Raw genomic sequence first — 22,731 nt, 5'->3', positions numbered from 1 at the left:
AGAACAGTCTGGCCTGGAGAATTTTTTAGTTCAAAGGAATAACAGATTCTATTTCTTTGTGCAATGTAAAGCTCAGACTGTGGCCCCTCTCCTGCTACTATGTTCATTGAATTTATTGAGACTTATTGGTCATCCTTGAAGCTCACTGTTTCCTATACATCTCTGAGCTCCATGGCCAGATTCTTTTCCTATTGAAAGCTAAGTGCTTGTTGATAGTGGCCTCTATGCTTGTCAACTCAGGCATACTAGAACATCATTCTGCCTTCCCCTTGGTACTGTAGGATTAGTATTATCCAGGTTTGATCTGTGTTTGTTAAATGAATTCAAAAGCTAGCATCCCTTAAGTCAGCTCTGAATACAGTTTGCTAGCCCCTTTCCAGAACCTACTTTCTTTCCCATGACTACAGTTTAACTTGGATTTTGCCACAAAGTATATACCTCGAGATTGTAAGAATTTATCCAGGAGTTGGGTGTTGGATGTGTTTACATCCTGAGCAATTGGAAAAACCTTATCTTCCTAACAGTAGCAATTTCATTTTCCTATTGGTTTTTAATGATATGGATTGACACTATTTTCATGTTACATTTGATGTTAGACTTGCTCATCTCTGAAACCATATTTAACTTTCAGTGTCATAATTGTTTTGACTTTCTTGTCTTTTCTGCCTGGGGCCTAAATTCATGGAATCTGTCATTTTCCAAATGGTTCTCTCTTGGTGCTTTCCATAACAGACTCAGGCCTGCATGAATTTACCCTTTTTAAACATGGTTTCCTCTTTATTATACTTTGCATCAGTTTATGGTAGAATATGATTCTCTTATAGGATACCTACTTGGTGGGCATGTAGTACGTCTTTTTCATGGTCATGATGAGTGTTTGACAATACCATCTACAGACCAGAATGATCCTCAGCACAGGTAAGCCAGTTGCTTTGTTTTTTTCCAGTCCCAGGTAACTGAGACTAAAGAGTTTGGGTGTGGCCATAGATGAATTCTGGGTGTTGGTCAATGGACAGACCTCCCTCCAACCATGGATTGCAGTTTATAAAACAAGAGTGAAAGCACACTACAGCCTGCTCACAGGAATTATGCACATGCTGCTGCCTAGGCAAGCAGTTCTATGATGCTTCCCAATCCCTTCATTTTATTTTGGTTGCTCTGGTGCCTACAGAGTTTCTGGTGGTTAACTGCAGATGGAAGCACCTGTTCTGGTGATGGAAATCAGGTAATCATTCTAGTGAGCCTATGCACTTAACACAGATTATTCGCCAGGCTCTTCAACAGCAGGATCACCGCTATTTTTCTCCCTTCATGTGCTAAGGAATTAAGGTGGAGTTTGGTGATTGCATTTTGCTTATTACCAAATAGGACTGGAGAAGCCAAATATCAGTATCCAATGGGAGCTGGATTTGCAGGGGTGGGGGCCGTGGGCAGCCTTGGAGGGAGCTGCTGAGCTTGAAGTGTTCCTTAGTCCTCGACCCCTCAGTGAATGCTTTTCAAAAACTCAAAATCAGGAGATGGAAGATATTAATCCAGGTCTAAAATTCATATTGAAGGGTCTTTTAGAATTTTGTTCATCATCAAAGGAACAGCATAAAAAGCTTGGCCCCTATAATTTTAGAAATCTGATAAATACTAAAAAAAATAAATCCAAATCTGAGATCCAAGTTAGGCTGAATCCTATGAGAGCAGTGAGTCTGATCTCCTGATGGTAATACATTCTTTGTTTTTGCATGATGCCTGCAGGAACCTTGTTACCTGTGTTTCTTTCCCTTCCCTGGAAACGTGGGAACATGTCCTCACAGCTGAGAGATCATCTAAGGCAGGCTCCTACCGAAGGTCGCGTACTGGCTGATTGCAGAGGGGAGCCTAGAAGCCAGAGCTGCTGCTGACTCTCCAGCCAGGGCTTATTTCTTATCTGATGTACTAAGGGACCCCCAGTAGCAATGTGCTCACACATGCTACTGAGCATCTTAGAAACTATCCATTAGCAATACGTATCCCTTGTGTTCTGAGTGTCTTCCTACTTGCTCTGTTCTCTGAATATACCTTCACAGGAACCAGATGTGACCGAGAACAGTGTCTAGGACACATCAACACAGACCTACAGCAAGTGCTTGATTAATTCACTAACTGCTTCCTTGGCACTGGTCCACTATTCAGTTTTCTCTGAGTAGGGAAGTTAGGCTGACCTGATTTCCCTTAGAATTCAGGGTTCCCTACCCTAAATAATGCCATGTGATCCTATTCGGTGCAATTTTCCTTTCCTTTTTTTTAAACAGTGAAATTATGCAATAGCCCACGTACTTTCTCTTTAATGTCTTGTTCTGCTAAGGGGAAAGTTTGCAGGTGGTTAAAGAACTGAATGAGTTTTACAGTTATCTGTATCTGAAATGGAACACGTCCAAACTCTCTAGTTCTCTCTTCCCATTACTGTTCTTCTTTAAAAGATGGGAATTTGGAAAATGTGAGATAACTTTGCACATGGCCTTTTACCCCTCAACTCCTCCCCACAGTGATCATTAAATTTAGAACCAATTAGTAGCAGCCCGGCAGAAACTCTGCAGCTTGGAGAAGCTTGTCATTTGGTGGGCATTCCTGTCAAGTGCTTCAACAAAATCCTGACTGAAAGGAAAGACTGGGCAAATATCTGAAAGAAGGTGCTGGGGAGGGTGAAACAGACGGAGAGGAATTCCCAAAATGGGCGCCCTGAAGCAGGCACACGCACCACCAGCAACGGAAGAGGAAAGGCAGCCTCCCCTTGGCTGAGGATTCTGTGGGATCTAATTTGTATTTTGAAAAAAAGTTCACAAATAAAAATGCAAAGGCTTATTCCTTTCCTTTGTAAGGAATCACAAAGGTGTTAAAATGGGGTCAGCAAGCAGCTGCTCTTTATCCTGGAACCTGAATATTTATATCAAACCGGGCCCTCATTTAAAACAGGATGCTTTGGTTGTTATTTGAGGTCTGGGTGAAGTTGTCAGGCAGATCCTCAGGATGGCCAGAAATAGCCAAATCTGAGAGAGGACTAAGGAATAAGAAATTTGAGAACATACTAACAGGTCCCCACAGCCATTAAGGGATGCAAGTGATACTACGTGATGGGGCTGACTTTCCAGAGGAAATCATTCCTATTCCTTCTAAAGCTGAGAGCAGCTAGGCTGGGTAGAGAGGTCCCAGGGCACAAACCCAAAAGCAAACATCTAATATTTGGGGCTCTGATTCTTGGTTCTGCCTCTGGCTTGTCAGGCACCCTGGGGCAACTCACTTAACCTATTGAAGCCAAGACTAAGCTGTCAGCCAGGCTTTCAAAGCACTTCAGCTCACCACCCACAGGACTTCTTTCCTTGGGTAATTGTTTTAGAGAACAGGAACAGGTTGTTTCAACCTCTGTAACCTCATGAGATTAAATGGAGCAAGATGCCTGCATTTCCCAGACGGAAAGGACTAACCTTCAAGAATTCTGCAGGTGTCAGAGGGAGAGAGTTCTCTACTCCCGTGACCTAGGGTGAGCTGCCCACTCTGTCCACCTGAGAGCCCCTTCTAGCCCTCACTGAGGGGGAAAAGACGCATCAGTGAAGATCTCAGCAACAAGCCCTGTGTGACTAGGAGGCCAGGGAAGTGTCATTACCATTCTAGGCTCAGAGTATTGGTGCTCTGAAGTAATATAGGAATGATTCCTTTAACACTTCCTACATATTTCCTAATAACATGTACATTTGAAAAAGCTTTAGAATGTCTTCTATAATCCTCCCCAGAGGCAACCACTGTTAATATAGTGTTTCATTGTATTTCTGTGCCTATAATGTGTTTTTCTTTGCATGATTATAAACATCTGTATTTAAACAAAATTTGGAATCTTTGTGCACATTCATTACTTTAAAAAGCACATTAGGTTCCTAAAAATCATTCTGTGACTTAAGTGTCCTTAATGGGCTCATGTTACAGTTAATGCAGCTGGGGCACAGAATAAATGACATGGGGTCACATAGCTTACAGACTCAAACTCAGGACTGCCTGACGCCCAAGCTATTCTCAACCAACTCATAACTCTCTTACTACTTGAGAGTAAAAATAAATATAATTTCCTTTTCATCTCTATTGATTACCTATTGTCTCCAAATCTAGGTCAAGATTCTTCTGGGACTTGAGTGATTTGATTGTGGTATATATAAATCCTCTATGAATTAGTGAAATTAAATGCAGTTAAATAATCAGTCTTGATTTAAGGTCACAAGATTCTCAAAAAACAAAAAAAAAAGGTCTGTATTCAGTATGCCAGGTAACCCAGGGACAACTGTTCATGTGATGTACTCTTAAATGAGGATCTTTGATTTAATTCCTCATAATCTAGCTACAGGTAGGTGGGTCTCTATTGTATGGATTTAAAAACAGACTTTGCTAATCATCAGGCAAACCCAGACTGGGGGAGATTTTACAGAATGTCTGGTGAATACGCTTCAAAACTGTCAAAGTCGAAACAAGAAAGACTAAGATACTGTAACATACCAAAGGAATCAGGGGAGGCATGACAGCCAAGAGCACTGTGGTTTCCTGGACTGGATTCTGGAGCATGAAAAACAATTAACAGAAAAACTGCTGAAATCCAATAAAGTCTTGAGTGTAGCTGGTAATGACGTACTGACATTGGAGTCTCAATTTTCACAAACACACCATAGTAGTGTAAGATAATGACAGCAGGGGAAACTGAGTGAGTGTACAGGAGTTCTCTGTACTAATTCGCAACTTTTCTTTTAATCTAAAATTATTCCAAAAAATTTTTTATTTAAAACTACATTAAAAGATTGTCATAATGCAGGAAGAAGGCAAAACAGTACAGTAATAAAATTATGAACGTTACAACAGCTGAGCATAAAGCTTTGTTCCATCCTTCCTGGAACAATGGAAGTATATATGTATATACTCTGTATTGTATATATGTTTTAAAAGTACAATTACATTTTTTCAAGCTGTGAAACTACATCAAAGAACTTAGCCTGAAAGGATTAGAGCATTCAGTATACCATCTGATGGTAGGTGACTGGCCTGCTTTGACTCCTGATGTAGAAATGGAGACGATCCTTGTCATAAAAGGGTGAGCCTGAAAATTGTGCCCCTCTTTGACTCTTGCCTTGCGTTTTGCTAATTCTGTGAGGGCTTGGAAAACAGCAGGTTTGAGCCTCCTCCGCAAGGAGCTGTTCCTTTTCTGGTGCTGATCAGTTTAATGCACAGAGGAGCTAATCTCCAGCTCTCCCTGCAGGAGGATATTCTATGAAGGTGGGGGAGCTGGGACACGAGCCAGATCTCTGTGGCGAGTGGAACCCCTTCGGATAAGGTAATGGAGGGTCAGGGTGGTGCTCTTCTCAAGATTATTTCTTTTCCTATAAGGTCCATTCTCATAAATATTTCATTTGTTTTTGCATCATCTGGCAAACTCCCAAAAGTTCCTTGGCCCAGAGCTAAATTCTGAAATTTCTGTGACTTGGTTTTTGAAGAACAACGCACAGGTGCTCATGCGCACGCACGCACACACACGCACACACTCACACACACGATTTCTAAGACCTCTGTTTTGACTCTGAAGCCAGACACTTTGCTGCCCTAAACTTCTGCCCTTGTGGTAGTTAGGTTATAAAAGGCAAGTTCATATACGTCCACTAAAAGACATCAAAGTTCTTCTCCTATTTGTTTTCTTAAACAGATTATCTGGAACCCAGTTAATCATACTCATCTCAGTAGTTTTTCTGGCCCCAGTGGAAAGTTAGCCCAAACTAGCAGTTTTGATGGCGTGAGATATGGAAGACTAAAACAGCACTAGACGTGGGGCTGTGAAAGAAACAGTGTTCCGCCTGGATGGAAGGAACAGGAGGCTGAGACTTTTGAGTCATGTGCCTGAGTAAAAAAAACAAGTGGTTGCTCAACACGAAACTACAGAGGGGGCATCCAGCAAGCTCTAGACCTTTATTTTGCTGAGAAGGATTGCAAGTTAGACTACAGCTCAAGTGCTTGGGATAAGAGAGGAATGTCAAGTGTTGCCATCTTTGGTTTTCCTCTCTCCTTTCCCTGAACACATGTTCAAAGTAAATGTCTCTCTCTCATGAGGAGTGTATGCCCTCAAGGGAGTCCCGAGATAATCTATAAGAAATCAGAAGATAATATTAGAACTTCTCTTACATGCATAGACTCGTGCACATGTACACACACACTCACACTCTGGGACATTCTGGGACATTCAAATTTTTTACTGAAAAACTCTGAAGATTACTGGTTTAAAGAATACTAATTTTAAGGAGCACCCACGTGCTAGCTGGCCTGGAGCTTTATATTGTCCTTCCAGCCCTGTTAAATTTTTGGCAGTGATATACTCTTGTTCTCAGGATATTAAGCCTTGGTTCTGGCTTAACGGACTTAAAAAAAAATGTCAAAATAGGTATTATGTATTGTTTTAGATATGGCTGCCTTTTCCCCTGAGACCTAAACATGAAGAATTTAAGCCTTTTATCAACATAATTTGGATTTGTTGGTGCTCTGAAGAGTTGGATAAAACAGAGAGTCATTTTAAAATTTGATAGGTGTGTCTTATAAACATTTTATTCTAATTAAAAAAATGAATACATTTCAAGTTATTTGATGGATAATTTCTCCCCTAAAACTTAACCATAACTTTTGTTGACTGCCAACCTTTTGATATAGGACTGTGAAAAAGTTGGCATTCCACATGGGATCTCCTTTATCTCAATCATCTTAGACTGCTTTACTTCTTTTCCATAGGATTTATCACCTACTAACATACTACAGTATTTATTTATTTATGCTTGTTTATTATCTGCCTCTGCCTGACAAATGTAAGATGCACAAATATTTTTACTATATCTCTTAAAGATAGGATTCTTTGTGGTAGTAAAATGTTTGAGTTGAGATGGCACATTTGGAAAGGCTTTGCTTCCTCAAAAGCAAGTTTCCCTTAAAAGGTAAGCGTCTCATTCCTTTTATGGCTTTTTGCCTCAAGATACTTCAGTGGAGTGACAGAAAAGCTGCAAGCTTGGGACCTGCAGTTATAGTAAATCACTGACCTGCTCCCAGGGTTGTGTTCTTTCTTAGTGTTCTTAAGAGAGGTGATGAGAGAACCACGCTAAATCGTAGACAGACATGAAATCCTAGAGCAGAACAGGAGATTGTGCCTTATCCCTTAGACAATAAACCCCAGAAGCATTGTTAAGTCTGTTTGCTATGTAAAAAAGCCCAGGATAAATATTGAAAAAGACTTATTTTTGTGTAAATGCAGTTTCTTGTCTGTTTCATCTGCCCAGCTGGAGTGGCAGTAACATCAGGTGGGGCCAGGCTTTCCGACTCCGGCATCTCACCACAGGCCACTACCTGGCCTTGACAGAGGACCAAGGCCTTCTACTGCAGGACCGGGCAAAGTCAGACACCAAGTCCACAGCCTTCTCTTTCCGGGCATCAAAGGTAAGGTGTGACAAAGTGAGCATTGACCTTGTTCTAAAAGTGGAAGCCCTGAAACTTTCAGGTAGAAAAGAAAGTAGGCTGGAACAAAACAAAATTGGAATTTAGACCTAGGATAAACACTTTCTTCTTGTATCTTTTGAACTGTATTCACAGAGGAATGTGTACCTTGGGTGAATGTCAACATCTTAAGAGAGGAGAGACTTGAAAGTGGAAAGCCCTAGAAAACAAGGACCACAAGAATGAACATTGTTGCTCAAAGGCTAATGGAAAATATTGTTGTTAATATGCTCTAAGTTGTTTTAATACTTTTAAAGTCACATGCTTCACTCCTATCAAGCAATGGTAACATGGAGGCATAAGTTTTAATGGCCCTTTCGTTTTATCCAAGGAAGTTGTTTCTTTCAGAAAGATGCAAAAAGGGCATAATTCCAGGTATGACATCATCTTGCAGTTATTTGTGTTCTACAAAGTTACTGGTACCTTCCTCATCCTTTTTCTAGGTTGACTCTTCTCTTCAGATCTCTTAGCTCTCACCTGTCTGTTCCCAACCTGCATTTAATATGGATCCTGTGGTAGTTAAGTTAACCTCAAATGTATGGCTTTGCCATTTGATGTGTATGTGGACAACTATTTTTTTAGACCTCTATTTTCATGTTCTGCCAGGCTTTGATGCTGTATAACTCCGAGCTGGATCTAGTTGGATGGTCAGAATTGCATGCTGAGCTAACTTCTGATGGGCAGTTAGATGTTCTGTCACTTTTTCATTGTTCTCGAAAGATCATCCAAGCATAAGAAAGGCTGTGCACAGACATGTGCATAGTCATCAGGGAGTCTGCACATCCTAATAACTTCAGGAGCTTCATCTCTAGTTTCATTCTTTTTTGGTCTTTTTCAGAAATAGGTCTTGATTTGTGTTCTCAACACGATTTCAGGAAAGGGTTATTGATGATTCTGTTCATGTAGAACTCAGCGTGAAGTTGACAGCAGAATTTTCCAGGGGCATGTCTGCTGCTTAATCAGAAGAGGGCAGTCTCCCAGCACCACCTTTCTTTGAAGCAGGGAGGTCTGGACTCCCTTTTTACCTCTATTTATGGTCCTATAGTCTTTTTAGGCAGAGAAACTCTTTGGCATGTATGTTTTTCTCCATCAAATTGTCCTGTATCAGAGTTAGGCTTTTCCTACATCTGTATTTCAAACATTAAAAAATGTGAGCTTCCTGCCCTAAATTCCCCTCAAGCATCACCTTTCATCTGCTTCTCTTCCAATGGTGTGTTGGCTCCTTGACTTCATGTTGGTTTTCTGAGCCCACCTCCTCCATGTCATCCTCACAAGTATCGTCATTCCCAACACAAGAAGGATTGTAAATTCCCATGTGTGTCTATGTAGTAAGACACTCCTGGAAGCAGCTGAGGGCCACACAGCTTGCTGGAAGAACCAGTGGAACAACACCACAGACAGGTCCTAAGAACAGAGATGAGCAAGATCAGATTCTTCCCTAAGAGAGCCTTAGACTTGGGGGCAGGGTTGAGAGTAGGTGTGGGCGGGAGGGGGGACGCAGAGAGCAGGAAGTGGTTCGGCGTGGCTGATGGCCAAGCGAAGGCTTTCCTCGGGTTGCCGGCTGGGCTTCATCCTCACCTGAGCATTCTCCCCTGGTCTCCTTGGCCCAGCCTCGATGTGCCCCGCCAGGGCAGAACTGTGACACTGAGGTCTTCACCATTTTGGAAAAGTGTTTCTCTTATGACAACAAACAATCAGGTAGCCTTCCAGGCAGCCTGGCAAGAGCCTGTTCCAAGGGACTCTTTCATTTCATCCCTTTCTTAACTTAGCCTTGTGTGGAACATGGTTCAGCGCTGTGCCATGGTCTCTGGGGAAAGCCACACAAACTCAGAGCACCACAGAGTGTCCTCATGACACTCCTTCCACTTGGCACCACTTCCGGCCTGTGAGCACATTTTACCCTGAAAGGCTCATTGCTTATCTCCCGAGCTCCTCCATTTCCATGCACTTGGAGGCAAGCATTTGATGGCTGAAAGTCACCAAGATACCATGGGGGTGGCCAGCTCCTGCAGAGCTGGATGTAAAAGTCACCCATGAGTCACATTGTCCTGTGCACTTGGCAGTGTGGTTACATTTCATCACAATTACCATGTTAGAGGTTTTAAATACGTCTCAGTGCAGCTGTATTCAGCCCCTTACCTTCATTTTAATTTGAAAGAAACTGACATAAAAGTGACCTCGACACCATGGGGTGCCAAGAAACGCTGAGTTTCCAAGGGAGATGGGGCTTCCTTGGGGCCTTGTGTGGGTAGGGCACTCAGCGGCTTAGCCTGTGAAGCTGCACAAAAAGGAACACTGTGTGGAGGACACGCTGTTGTGCCGTACACAATCCAAACAGCTCTTGGGGGAAGAACACTAAAATTGCCTCTGTTTCCCTGGGGCTCCCAATTCCTCCTTAGAAAATGTATTCTTACCTCGCCGGGTGCAGGCTCTCCTCCTCATAGGCACTCCCGTGTGCTTCCCCTCCTGGAGGAGAGTGAGGTTCCCTTGCAGAAAGAGATTGGTGGCTGTGTTTTTGAACAGTGCCAGGGCACTGAGTCATCTCGCAGCCTCTGCCTGGCACAGGTGTTCCGTGACAGTGAGCACGGCAGTGGTCTGTGACAGTGCTTCAGGATGTGGGTGGTGACGCTGGGGCTGGGGGCCTCCATGGGAAGGCTGAGAAGTGCAGATAGTGTGTCTTCTGTGCCTTTGTGAATGGAGTTGAGTGGGGATATTCATCCCATCTGTCCAAGAATCTAGAAAACAAAAGAGACTCCCAGGCTCCTGGTTCAGGGAAGACACTGGTTTAGCTGGGCTGTGAGTCATTTGGCAATGATGGGCTTCCCACCCCATGTTTTCTTTCAGGTTGCATTAGCCTATTACAGCAGTAAACTACTAAATCAGGGGCATGGAACAGCTGCAGATGTGTGTTAACATCCTCAGCAAGCTGCCCTTATGAGGAAGTGGCAGGTGCCCTCATGAGTCTTGTGCACATGGGTGGGATGGGGGTGTGCCTGAGCCTTATGGAAGAGGGTTAGGGCCAGGCACCTGCTGCAGTCACTGGCCTGCCTGGCTCTGATCGAATCAGACTGTCTTTGAGTGAGCTAAGTGAAACATACAGAGTAATGAGCCAATGTGAGCTGGGTCCAGGTTTTCTTCCCTCTCCTTCAGCATTACGATCCAAATCAAACTGGAGGTCTGGGATGTATTCTTGCCTCTACATTGCAGGATCCCACCTTATCCCTTCAATCTCGAAGTGGTGTGGCATGAGATAGAGCATGGCTGCCCGTCACCTAGATCCACCTTGACTCCCAACCACTCTCTGCAGAGCCTGAACCCCGTTCTTAGTCTAGTTGTACCTCATCTGAGGCCTGTCATAAAGGTTATGCTCTGGCCCCTGCCCCTTTCCCTGCCTGTTTCTTGTCATTTGCTCATGGGTCCCTTGGGCTCTAACATCCTGAATATTCATCAGCCTTTGAACATGTTCTTTTTTTCCCCTCACTGCTAAACCTCCATGAACAATGCCTTTTACTCCTCTGCACAGTTCCCTCATGAATTCCTTCTCATCCTTCTAGACAGGTGTCATGTGCCCCTTATGGGAGGAGGGCTCTCCCACTGTCCTCCAGCAGGCTACTGTTTGTGCTGCCACTCACTTGACAGGGAGCCCTGGATGATGAGCACATGTACCCCACTTTTTCTGCACCCTGGCCCCTAACACTGTGTGCAGCATGTAGTAAGTGAAAATAGCTTGCTGAGGGGACCATTAATGGGTCATGCACTAAAATACAGAGTGAAATCCATTTCATTTTAACCCCCATCATCTTCTTAGAAGTCTTCTGTCATCACTGTGTAGCCATTTTGGATGATAACACTCTGCCTGTAAACATTGAAGGAGAGAGATTCATTATTTTGAACACCTAAGTCAAATTCCTGTGAACTTAATTTCACATCATTTTCCCGTAGTCTTGACATTGCAAGGCCATTCCCGAAGGATTGTCAGGTAATGTGATTGAATATTTACTCTGAAATGGTAATACTATTTAGATGTCATGTCTCAGTGTCAGTTTACAACACTGAATTCTTTTCAGAGGAGGCTGAATTAATAAAGTTAAAGCAAGCCTTTTCACATGGAACCCATTTATTTCACAGGTATTTTTAATGACTCTACCATAAGTGTTAAATGACTGAGATAGAATCTCAAATTTTGCCTATTTTTTGCCTATGGTCATAGAGCAATCACTATTCTCAATCAGAGGAAATTTTTCCTTGATGTATAAAGCATTAAATTCACCTTAGTCAACATTTACCAAATATCTACAACATGCTAAGCACTGTGTTCTTGGCCAAATGTGACTTCCCTACCTGTCTTTTAAAAACTGCCCGCTTTTCTCTCTGCTGTGTGTGGAAAGCCTCCCTTACACTGAATGCTCATGTGCCCCCTAACCTCAGCGGTGCCCAGAGGCCCCAAACAAGGTGGCAGCTGGGCTCCCGGGGCATCTCTTGTGAAAGTGTTGGCGTGCAATCGTGCTGTCGGTGCCAGTCCCCTTGCTCGCTCTAGTTCCTCACCAAGTGCTCAGTTGGGGAAAGAGGCTTTGGAGGAAAGGAGGGAGGAAGAGAGAGAAAATCACGCATCATAAGATTCAAACATCTAGAGACAGCACTTCCTGCCCTTCCACTGAAAACGAAATCTGGGCAGCATTCAGAACATTTAAATGGGTGGTTTTCCAAGTCTTTATTGTTCAAACTGGGCCAAGAGAGAAGCAGTCGAGGAAAACCACAGGCTTTGAAGTGGAAGAAACCTGGGCTTTTGAATCCTGACTCTGCCATTTGCTCTTCAGCCCTCAGGTCCCTTTATGTAAAAATAAACCGGGTTGAAGCAGCTGTGTCCTGAAGGATTGCTGTGAGGACTAAATGAGACCAGGAGGATGACCTTGGGTGCTCCCTTCCCAGGGCGTGGCAGTAGTTCTGGCTGCCTGAAGGTGACAGTGTGGGGATTCAATGACAGAGATGGAGGGAAGAGGCCAGCACAGTGACTTCTGCTTGAGAAATGTGCCTGCCCTAGTGAGGCAGGGGCATCTGCCCCCCCACCCACGCTGCAGGTGCTGCACGGCCTCTGTGTCCCCCCGCCCAGCAGAGCTTCTCTGGGCAGCCACAGGGTCGGCCAGGCTCCTAGTTATGTCCTGCAGTATGCAGTTTTGTTAAAGGTCTCAAATTCTAGGTCCAACATCCAGAAGAGAGCTATACTGGTGGAGAAGCAAACCTGAAGGTTGTTTCTCAAGGTTTCTCTACAGATGCTCAGGGAGGAGTGCTTTCTTCCTGGCATAGCCCAGCATCCATGAATGGGCTCATCTTCCCAGATCCGCTTTTCCTCTGAAACGTTTCTAGGCACTTACAATCTGTTGGAAAGCTACTTTTCTGTCCTCTGTGGACATAGGAGACTTAATTATGTCAATTAACAAATTTCACTCCAATGAGTAAACAAGAATTTGGCCCTCCTCTGTTCCAAATATCATGCTGGCTACTAAAGCCATACTCACCCCTCTCTAGCTTTGTTTCTTTTCATCCATCATTCATGTTGCTACTGTAATGATTACTGTAAGATGCAACCCTTGTGTTATTACCCTACCTAAAATTCCCAGTGGCTTTCCATTCTCTACAGTAGCTTTCTGCAAGAATTGTTCCAAACAATAATTCTATGAATTTTTTTTTAAGTCCATTACCTAGAGTTCAATAGGTGTTTTTGGTTTCCTTCTGTTGTTTGCTTTTACTGGAGGACTCTTGAGAGCCCATATTATGAAGCCTAATGTTCCTTTGACTCATAGAAGAAGATACAGAACTTATCCAAAGTTCCCTTTTCTACAGAAAGTCTGTTAACATTGTGAATTTAAGAAACATACCTATAGGATAAAGTTGTGAGTCTTCGTTGTTCAAGAACCTTCCTGGACCTTCACGACTTTCCTTGCCACACTATGCCAATCTTACTAGAATTGTGTCTCCCTTCATATTACCTTTCTCTCCTTTATCTCCTGTCAAGCTCATATCAAGTGTCAATCTTGTTTAAAATCATCCCTAACTCCCAGGCAAAATGAGTTGTTCTCTCTTCCAAACTACAGTTGTACCTTGAATATAGACCATATCACCTTGCTGTCATTGTTGGCTTGTAGGTATGACTCCTGAAGCTTATAGAACCATACAACCCAGAGCCATTTTTTTCATAAAATAAAGCATATATTTTCAACCTCTTCTTTATAATAGTCATTAAACAACTAAAACAGTAATACAAGTAATACTTAACCTTACTAGTGGTGACCATTCAAAAAATTATGTTCAAATGACAAATGGACTTTGGAATTACATTTGATTTTAGATTTTGCTCCATTAGTTACTAGCTACAGGGCTTTGAGCAAGCCTTCATTTTATAATCTTTAAAGTAGGAGAAATTAAAACCACAGGGCCATTGAAAAGTTTAGAGAAAATGTTTTTAACATGTCATGTATAATAATACATACCACTTTTTTAAAAGTTGTCTTTGCCATTTTTTCTTTTTTTAACTGAAACATAGTTGATATACAATATTATATATTGGTTTCAGGTGTAAAATATAGTGATCAAAAAATTGTACACATTATGAAATGCTCACTATGATAAGTGTAGTTACCACCTGTCAACATACAAAGATATTACACTGTTGTTGACTGTATTCTCTGTATTGTACTTTAATCTCTGTGATGAATTTGTTTTATAATTGGAAATTTGTACCTCTTCATCCCCTTCACCTATTTCTCCAAGCACCCTTCTGCTGTCCCCAATGGCTACCACCAGTCTGTTCTCTGTGTTTATGAGCTTATTTCTGTTTTTATTTGTTCATGTGTTTTGTTTTCTAGATTCTATGTATAATATGGTATTTGTCTTCCTCTGTCTTATTTCACTTAGAATAATACCCTCTAGGTCCATGTTGTCACAAATGGCAAGATTTCATTCTTTTTTATGGCTGAGTAATATTCCATTGTGCTACATCTTCTTTATCCATTCATCTCTCAGTGGACATTTAGGTTGCTTCCATATCTTGCCAATTGTGAATAATGCTACAGTAATACATATCAATTTGTAAGTCCTTGGTAAATCACATCATGGTGTTGTCATTTGGAGTATGTAGCAAAATACTTCACTCTAAGCAGGTGCTAGAAAAACACTCCTTCCAGTTCTCCTTGTCCTTCTAGAAATCTTTGATCTGAAGAGCAGTAACTTAATCATCTAAACCAGCTGTCTATGTGATAATTATGAGGTGGTCATGAGCATTTCCTAGTAAGCTCTCAGCAGAGACAGGAATACTGATTATTATTATCCTTCAAGACATATTAGACTAAGTAACCTGTTTGTTTCCTCTTGGAATCAGCTCAGCATCTATCATAGGAAAGGTTGATACAGATAAACAGATACATTGATTCCCACAGACCAATAAACAAAAACGAATTATTTGCAACCTATTTTAAGTGAGCATAGTGTAGAATACAAAAATCCAAGTCTTGCCCTTGGAGAGTTTTGAACCTGTCAGGGAACAGGAAGCGTGCTAGCAAAGGATTCATATCATGGAAGATGGTAGAGCCTTGAGAAAGGTGAAGGAAAGTGCCAGGAGATGAGAGAAGATGCAAAGGTGGATCTGGGAAAGGCATGGTGGATGAGATGTAAAGATGCAGAGATGAGGTAGGGGATTTCCAAGCAGAAAGAGTAGTGTCAGTAAAGACCCTGAGGAAGGAAATCTTGATATATCATGGGAACATAGTCCAGTTTGGTTAAAGCATATGGTATATAAGAACTTCAGAAATGAGAGTTGTATTCTGTATGAACTGGGGAGCTATTGAAGAGGAGTGACTGAATTAGCTCTATCATGTAGGAAGGTTCCATATGGAGCAATAGAGTAAGTGCATCTGGGGCCATAGTCAAGTGAAATTGAGAGGAAAAGACTATTTGTTCAGGCTTAAATGAGAAGGAGATCATAGCCCGTGTCAGCCAAATCAGTCTTCTCTATCATGGAATACTCTCTTTCCTTAACGATGTATCATTGTTGCTATTATTATTTGGATTTGGGTTGAATTGGCTTCAGTGTTGGTTTTTCTCTATGCTTTAGCTTTTGTCGTTGTTCCTGTTCTTTTAAATTAGAAGTGGCCACTGCAGTGACAGCCATGGAACTTTGGGAGATGATGCCGTTTTGTAAAAGCAAAGACACAAAGAGAAGCCCATTGTAAAAATAATAATGGTCCATTTACTTATGAGACTCTACAAAAGCAGATCCTAGTATTTATTTTCTTTTGACAAAGTCATATTTAAATAAATGAGAAGTGGGAAAATAAATGAAGTGATCATAGCCTTTGATAGTTTGGAAACATGCACTACTTAAACTGTGAGCTCTTGGCTGCAGTGTAATTACTCATATTTAACAGTTGTAGTGTGTATTAATTTCATTTTGCTACACTGCCTGTGGCTAGAGGACAGGCTAGATGAAAACTGACATAAGTCCTCTTGCTGGCCTGAGTTTCTACAGAACTGTGGATATTTCTGAAATGAAAATCCAAGCATCCATTGTTTTGTAAAATAAATGCATTCTTGATCACTTGCCTATAAAGAAATCCTAATATATCAAATTCTGTTTTCCCCGTTGGCTTTTGTTGTAAAATCAGAAGTATGTTCCTTTGGAAACATTGGAAATGTTCAAAGAAATAAGCCATATTTAAAAATCCAGCCAATGTTTCAACATACATTCAGAGTAAGAATTTCCTTGTAAAATATTAGCATTGCTCAAAATGATCCTGTAAATGTGTGCAAAATAACTGAATTTGCTTTTATGAAGGTTTGAAGGAAAAAAGAGCCAAAATGAAAAAAAATAGATTTCAAAGAAATAAATTACTCAGCTGTATTTATTTATTCCTTCAATGTACATTTATTAAGTAATTGATAGGTGCTGGATTCTCTGTGTTAGAAATCTGCACTTAACTGAAATTTGGCACATATCCTTAATTCTTTTATAGCCTAGAAAAAAGAAAGTGTCCTATAAACAAGGACATTTACATTACGATGTGCTAAGCGCTCAGCACAGAAATGAGAGCTGCTGAGGAAATACAACACGAGAGACAAATTCTGCCTTCACAGAGAAGGTGGCATCTGAGCAGGGTGTTGAAGGGTGAGTAGGTGAGAGTAGTGAGAAAGAACACAGTGGTCTCTCGAGCTGCACGTCCTGGTTTAAATCTGGGCTCTTTTACTGCTTAAGTGACCTTGGGCAAATTATTTTTTTTCCTCTGTATCTTCATTTTCTCTTCTGTAAAACTGGGATAACATTTGTAGCTACCTCAAAGACTGTTAATGAAGAATTAATACATGTAAAGGACTTAGAAATACCACTTGCACATGCTAAGAGCTCATTACACATCCTGCTGTTGTTCCATCATTAAGAATGAGAGTAAAGTCGTCACAAGCAGAGGAAACAGCATGCTACATTTTTATTCTGTAAAAATTTCAAAATGCTGCCTAGCTAATGGCTTTTACAAATGAACACTTTAATGCAAGATGTAGAGAAGAAATGGAAATAGAGTAGAACCGTTCAGAGGCCCTGATTGATGAGGAAGGGACAGTTGCCATGCACCATGGGTCTCCTTCCTGGCTCACTCTGTGACAGGCACCTCAGGTGGTCACCAAGTGGACACCTGATGCCCAGTGAGCCCCTTTTCTGTGAAGCCATGGCAGTTGGAGAATGAAACCCACTGACTACAACATACAACTGAGGAAGCTGTGAGAGACTGACGTTACTGCATTAGACATAAGGCCCAGCAGCCCCCTGCCTGCTCATTTCTGTAAAAGGTATTTTATGACATTAACAGATATCTTTAAAGCCCCTGAGTCAGGGCATTTATCTAAGATAACCATCAAAATTATAGAAGACACAACTTGCTGAAATTAAGTTTATTGGCCAGTAAAGTGTTCATTATTAAGGTGTCTTAAATTACAATGAGGAAAGAAAAAGTATAATGGAGGGTCATATAAAATTAGACCCAAAGAGGAACCCTACCAGCTGCCTCCCTTTCCCATGGATTTAACTAATCACCAAAGCAGATGAAACTTGAAATCCTGTGATTTTACAGTTAATAGCAGATAAAGGGAAGCAAGCTTCTCGGAAATCCTGCGCTGGACAGGTGTATCTTGATTATTTTGGCAATGGCTTCCCTGGCTTACAAATTCTTCATAGGTGATTTATTTTATATATTGCATTTCTATTTAATCAGACATGCCTCTGTTGGTTTCATTTTCTGTGAAATAGGAAATCAAGGAGAAATTGGATTCTAGCCATAAGCGAGATATAGAAGGCATGGGAGTTCCAGAAATCAAGTATGGAGATTCCGTCTGCTTTGTTCAGCATATAGCCAGTGGTCTGTGGGTAACCTACAAAGCACAAGATGCCAAGACATCCCGCCTTGGACCTCTGAAAAGAAAGGTGAGAGGACAGCAAGGTTGCCCAGAACTGATGGACACTAAGCTGGCAACAACTCCCAAGAGACGTGGTTATGAGAATCAGGTGGACACGATGTATGTTTATTTTTTACTACTACTCTTCTAAAGAGTTATTCTGTGACATGTTGTGCAGCCTCGTTTGGTTACTTTGACCCCAAATTCATGCAAAAAAGTTATATATATGGCAAATCTGTAAGGAGGGGATAAAATTTATTTAATGCACCCTAAAACTTGAATTAATTAAATGAATCAGTGATATGCTGTTTGGGGATGCCCACATCATGGTCTCTTCATTTAAGTGGATAATTGAATTACAGTGCAATTTTCATTATATACAGACTAAATAGAATAGCTACAGAGAATATTCAGATTATATGATAACAAGCCCACAGAAATCAACATGCAGAAAGGTGAGCTATTGTGGAATGATGCTGTATCCCCACAGGAAGTGCCCAGATTTGAGTAGTCAGTCACAGCCTGCTGCAGTGGGAAACTGGTTTGGATACACACAGCATCTTTTTGCCAGGAAGTCAGTTGCCATGATAGCATTTCTTTTGACAGGAACCAGAAAATAGATGCCAAAAGTGTGATTCTTTTTTTCTTGGAAAATTTACATAACACATAAAATTTACATAAGACTCTTTGGGTAAACAAAGAGTCTCAGAACAAGGTCAGGAGGCATTGCACACTGTAATTTGGGCGTAAAGTTTCCCCGAATGCTGTTAATTGTAAGAAAGCAGGGTGGAAACAACCCATAAGATAATAGCTAACTTTTGTGTTAAGTAGAACCTACCAGGAAAATATCCAGAGAAGTGAAAATAAAATTAGGAAGAGAAAAGCAAGAAGAGAATATATAAACAGGCCATACAGACTAGCTTATATGAGCCCAGCCTTTTCTCTGCAAACAGTTATCAAGGCTGGATAAAATACAAAAAACAAACTCTTTAAAGGTTTCAACAGCCAAGGCACCCAGGACATGAGAGCTAAAGATTTCAAGTACAATGCAAGGGCACTAAGTTGAGCTCTGCCTTGTCACCGCTGGCCCTCAGAGTATTTGCTGATTTGAAGCACCAAGGAATGGGGTCTTGTGTTGGCTTCAGTGGGCTGGAGAGACAAGTTAGAAATAAGGTCAGCTGAGGTTTCTGGGATTTGAAAGGCCAAGATTTCAGAGTGGAGGAAACTATAGAAATGTGAACTTGAAATACTATATGCAATTTCTCATAGGATCTGAAGCCGACTGTGGATGGGTGGGAAGCCTAGGTAATAAACAGAAGGCTGTAGTTATGATAGAGAACAGCAAAGCAGAGATGTTGGATGTATGACAACACGAGGGAGACAAAAGTTGGGCTTTAGGGTCCGTCTTGAGTAGCCCTTGGAAATATAGCCCGGAAGTCTGAATGTGGCAGTTTATATCAGATGCTTACGTAGCGTCCATAACATAAGTAGTCTTGAGTAGCCAATTAAATCTCAAAGGGCCCCGCCCCAGGAGTATGAACTACACCTTGGAAATGATGCCAGAACCCATCATCTACTCGACCAAAAAAATATTAGATCCTCTATAGGATGATAATATCCAGAATCTCCACAGTTTTTCATACCTACTAAGATAATGACATTCAAAAGAGTGGAATTTGTGGATCTGGGCTGTGATGCTTGGTGGGAGGAGAAAGACCTGAAGGACCCTGTCAGTGAGGAGCAATCCCAGTCGGTGGTGTTGATTCATTGTGTCTGTCCATGCCTTTCTCTTCCAGGACCACAGTCTGTAGCCCATTTAGCTGCCGGATGTACACATGCCTTTGGGTGTGCTTTCAGAAGCTCTCTCTAAATGAGGTCATACTGCTTAGCCGTGGACAGGGCTGCCCCGCTCCGTTTCATGAGGAGCAGGTTGAGGTCTCCTCTAAAATTACAAATGATGTCCATATCGGTGTTAAGCATTTTATGAAACAAACAAAACAGGAACCTAGAAAAACCAATGCGGAACAGACATTGTGAAAAACCTGATGAATGGTTACCACCTTGTGGGAAGCCTGCTCTTCCCCATTCTTGGAAGGAGTGGAGCAGTAGAACTAGAACTCAGGTCAGCAGGTACCAGAGCCTGTGCTTACAAACGCCTTCTCTAACCTCCATGAGAAGCAAATGACCCTCTTATGCTGTTTCCCTAGTCCTGCAGGTCACTGACTCTGCTGTCTGTCCTTCAGGAGAGAAATCCAAGCCTGATCCAGGTAGTGGATTTTCCTTTAACTTAGCTTTCTTCTTGATCACCAGAGGGAAAGGCTCTGAATAAAGTGACTTTTCCTATCATCAAGGGGAAGGTTTTGTGTTCATTTTAAGAGAAAAATCTATAAAGTATGTTTCATACTTCTACACTGGCCATTGAGACCCAAGGAATTTATTGTAACTTTTGCCTAGGTGGCACATAAAATTTCATTTTTTCCAAAGCACCATGTCTCAAGAATGATTCATCTGTTAGTAATAGTGTGTATAGGAAATACAACTTGTTAATGTTCTGTTTTTCAAATGGACCCAGGGGGCTTGGTTGGGGAGAAGGAGTGTAAGCGATGAGGAAATACTGCAAGAAATGTTGAGTGTCTGAGTGTGGAGTAAAGTATGACCTGGACGTGGTGTCCTTTGCTCTGTGGGTAGGTCATCCTCCATCAGGAAGGCCACATGGATGACGGATTAATACTGCAGAGATGCCAGCGGGAGGAGTCCCAAGCTGCTCGGATCATCCGGAACACGACAGCCTTATTCAGCCAGTTTGTAAGGTACGTGAACTCCTTCTGTTTCTCTACCTGTCAGACAGACAGGTATGACAGCACTAGGAAGACCAAAGTTGGGGTTCAGGGTCCCTCTTGAATGTCATTTGAAACTATAGTAGGTTTTCAATTAAATCTCAAAGGGCCCTACCCCAGGAGTGTGAACTACACCTTGAAAATGATGCCAGAATCCATCATCTATCTGACCAGCCTATCAAAAAAATATTAGATCTTCTATAGGATGATAATATCTAGAGTCTCCACAGTTTTTCATACCTAAGATAATGACATTCAGAGGAGCCCTCCAATCCCACCCACTCACCCTCTTTTAATGCCGTGAGTTTGCAGGTAAAGAGTAAAGTTCTTGCGAAGAGTTTTACCAGAGAGAGCTTGGGAACTGGAACTAATTTCCCAGTAGGTGACTTCCTAACAACTTCACTCTTTGCCCAACAAATGTCCAAGCTCCACTGGTTTTTCGCATTGGTGTCCTGAATATCCAAAGTCTTCTCACAAAAACTAAGAGAGCTGCAATGCTGTAAGTCCCTCTTGTGTTAATGTATGAAGAGGGGAGGAGAGAGGAGAAATGAACCCACACCCTCTGTGCTAGTTAGAAAGGCTTTCTACATCATTCAGAAGCATTGCAGTGATTTGGATCTGAGTAGATTTGCATTAAAAGCTTTGAATTACCCACCTGTGGCTGGACCTTACATGGGTAAAGTAATTCCACTGGCTGCTTGGATCATAATCCCTCATCCTGAACAGTGTTGCCAAAGCAGAACTCATGGATTATGTTCACCAATTACCGTGAGAAAGGGATTCTGTTGCAAACAGTGCAGTGTTCAGGCCATCCTTCTCTCATAGGAAAATGTCTCTGAAGCCAAGAGGACTTAAATTGCATCTGTAAATTTGTATGAAATGAGAGCATTTTTTTATGCCTTTACTTCTGTTGAAATATCATGACCCAAGGGATGCACATTAGTTAGGATATAGGCTAAGCTGCTTTTTGCAGTTCAAGATACACTTTTATTTCTCTAGTAAGTGATAGCATAGGGTAGGCAAATGGTTTAGAGGAAATAGTCTGGCTAATGGAGCTCAGACTCCTATCTTGCTGCTCTGAGGTCTCCTACAGGTTCTCAAAGTGTGTCCCTGGACTGCACAGCAGCATCATGGGGGAGCTTGTTAAAAATACAGATTCTTGGTTTTCACCCCAGACTTACTGAGTCAGACACCTGGGAGTGGTATCCCAGAACATTGTGTTTTAAGAGGCTCTCCATTGATGTTGATGCATACAGTGTACAAACCACTGCCCTGTCTTAACCTTGATCACAGGTTAGATTCATCTGGGGGAGCTTTTAACACCCTAATGCTCAGGTACCATCTCAAACCAATTGTGTCAGAATCTCGGGGGTGGGATCCAAACACCAACTCAGGTCTCACTGATTCTTATATTCAGCCACAAGTAGAGACCAATTGTCCTGGTATGTTTCCTTCATCTATAAGATCCAAAATAGCTTAGTAGCTATGTTTGTAAACCATGTCTGAAGTCTGACCTACAAAAAAAGAGGAAGAAAAAGGAAATGGAGGGCAAGGAATTTCTTTTTTAAAATATATGACTTCCAAACTAGTCACATGGCTACACCTAGCTGCAGGGAGGCTGAGAACTAAAACCCCTGGTTGATTGGCTGTGTACCCGTACAGCTCAGGGGATGCTTTTACTAGATTGGATGAAGGAAAGTAGACAATAGAAGTTTTCCTGCCACAGGATGAAACTGAGGCCTGCAAACCAACCATGGTTTGTCAGCTTTGGGCTCTGCCACTGGCTTCCTGTGATCCTGAAAAAACATCTCCTTTCTATGCTGGAGAAAGACCTGCTTCCCTTCTTCAGAGAAAGAGTATAAGAATGAGTAGCTTGCTACAGGCTGTGCAAGTATGAGTTTTTCATTTGGTCTGAACCACCCCAGAACCATCATCC

The 22,731-nt window shown here is 41.8% G+C and overlaps 1 protein-coding gene across 11 annotated transcripts in view; it reads left to right on the top strand.

Annotated features, from left to right (window-relative positions):
* RYR3 (ryanodine receptor 3) overlaps positions 1-22,731 on the top strand; it is a 515,713-nt gene that overhangs the window by 229,657 nt on the left and 263,325 nt on the right. For all 11 annotated transcript variants that reach the window (XR_008992553.1, XR_008992552.1, XM_057488647.1 and 8 more), the window contains exons 8-12: positions 825-918; positions 5,261-5,335; positions 7,311-7,467; positions 17,813-17,986; positions 20,647-20,768. Coding sequence is in view for 9 of the 11 variants with exons in the window: in XM_057488647.1 (XP_057344630.1) it covers positions 825-918; positions 5,261-5,335; positions 7,311-7,467; positions 17,813-17,986; positions 20,647-20,768 (622 nt within the window). In the remaining 2 variants the exon portion in view is untranslated. The remainder of the gene's footprint in view (positions 1-824; positions 919-5,260; positions 5,336-7,310; positions 7,468-17,812; positions 17,987-20,646; positions 20,769-22,731) is intronic.

Source organism: Manis pentadactyla, chromosome 11 (assembly GCF_030020395.1).
Source record: "Manis pentadactyla isolate mManPen7 chromosome 11, mManPen7.hap1, whole genome shotgun sequence".
Lineage (NCBI taxonomy): Eukaryota > Metazoa > Chordata > Mammalia > Pholidota > Manidae > Manis > Manis pentadactyla.
The sequence above is the reverse complement of the archived record's forward strand: the minus strand, read 5'-3'. Positions and strand labels throughout refer to the sequence as shown.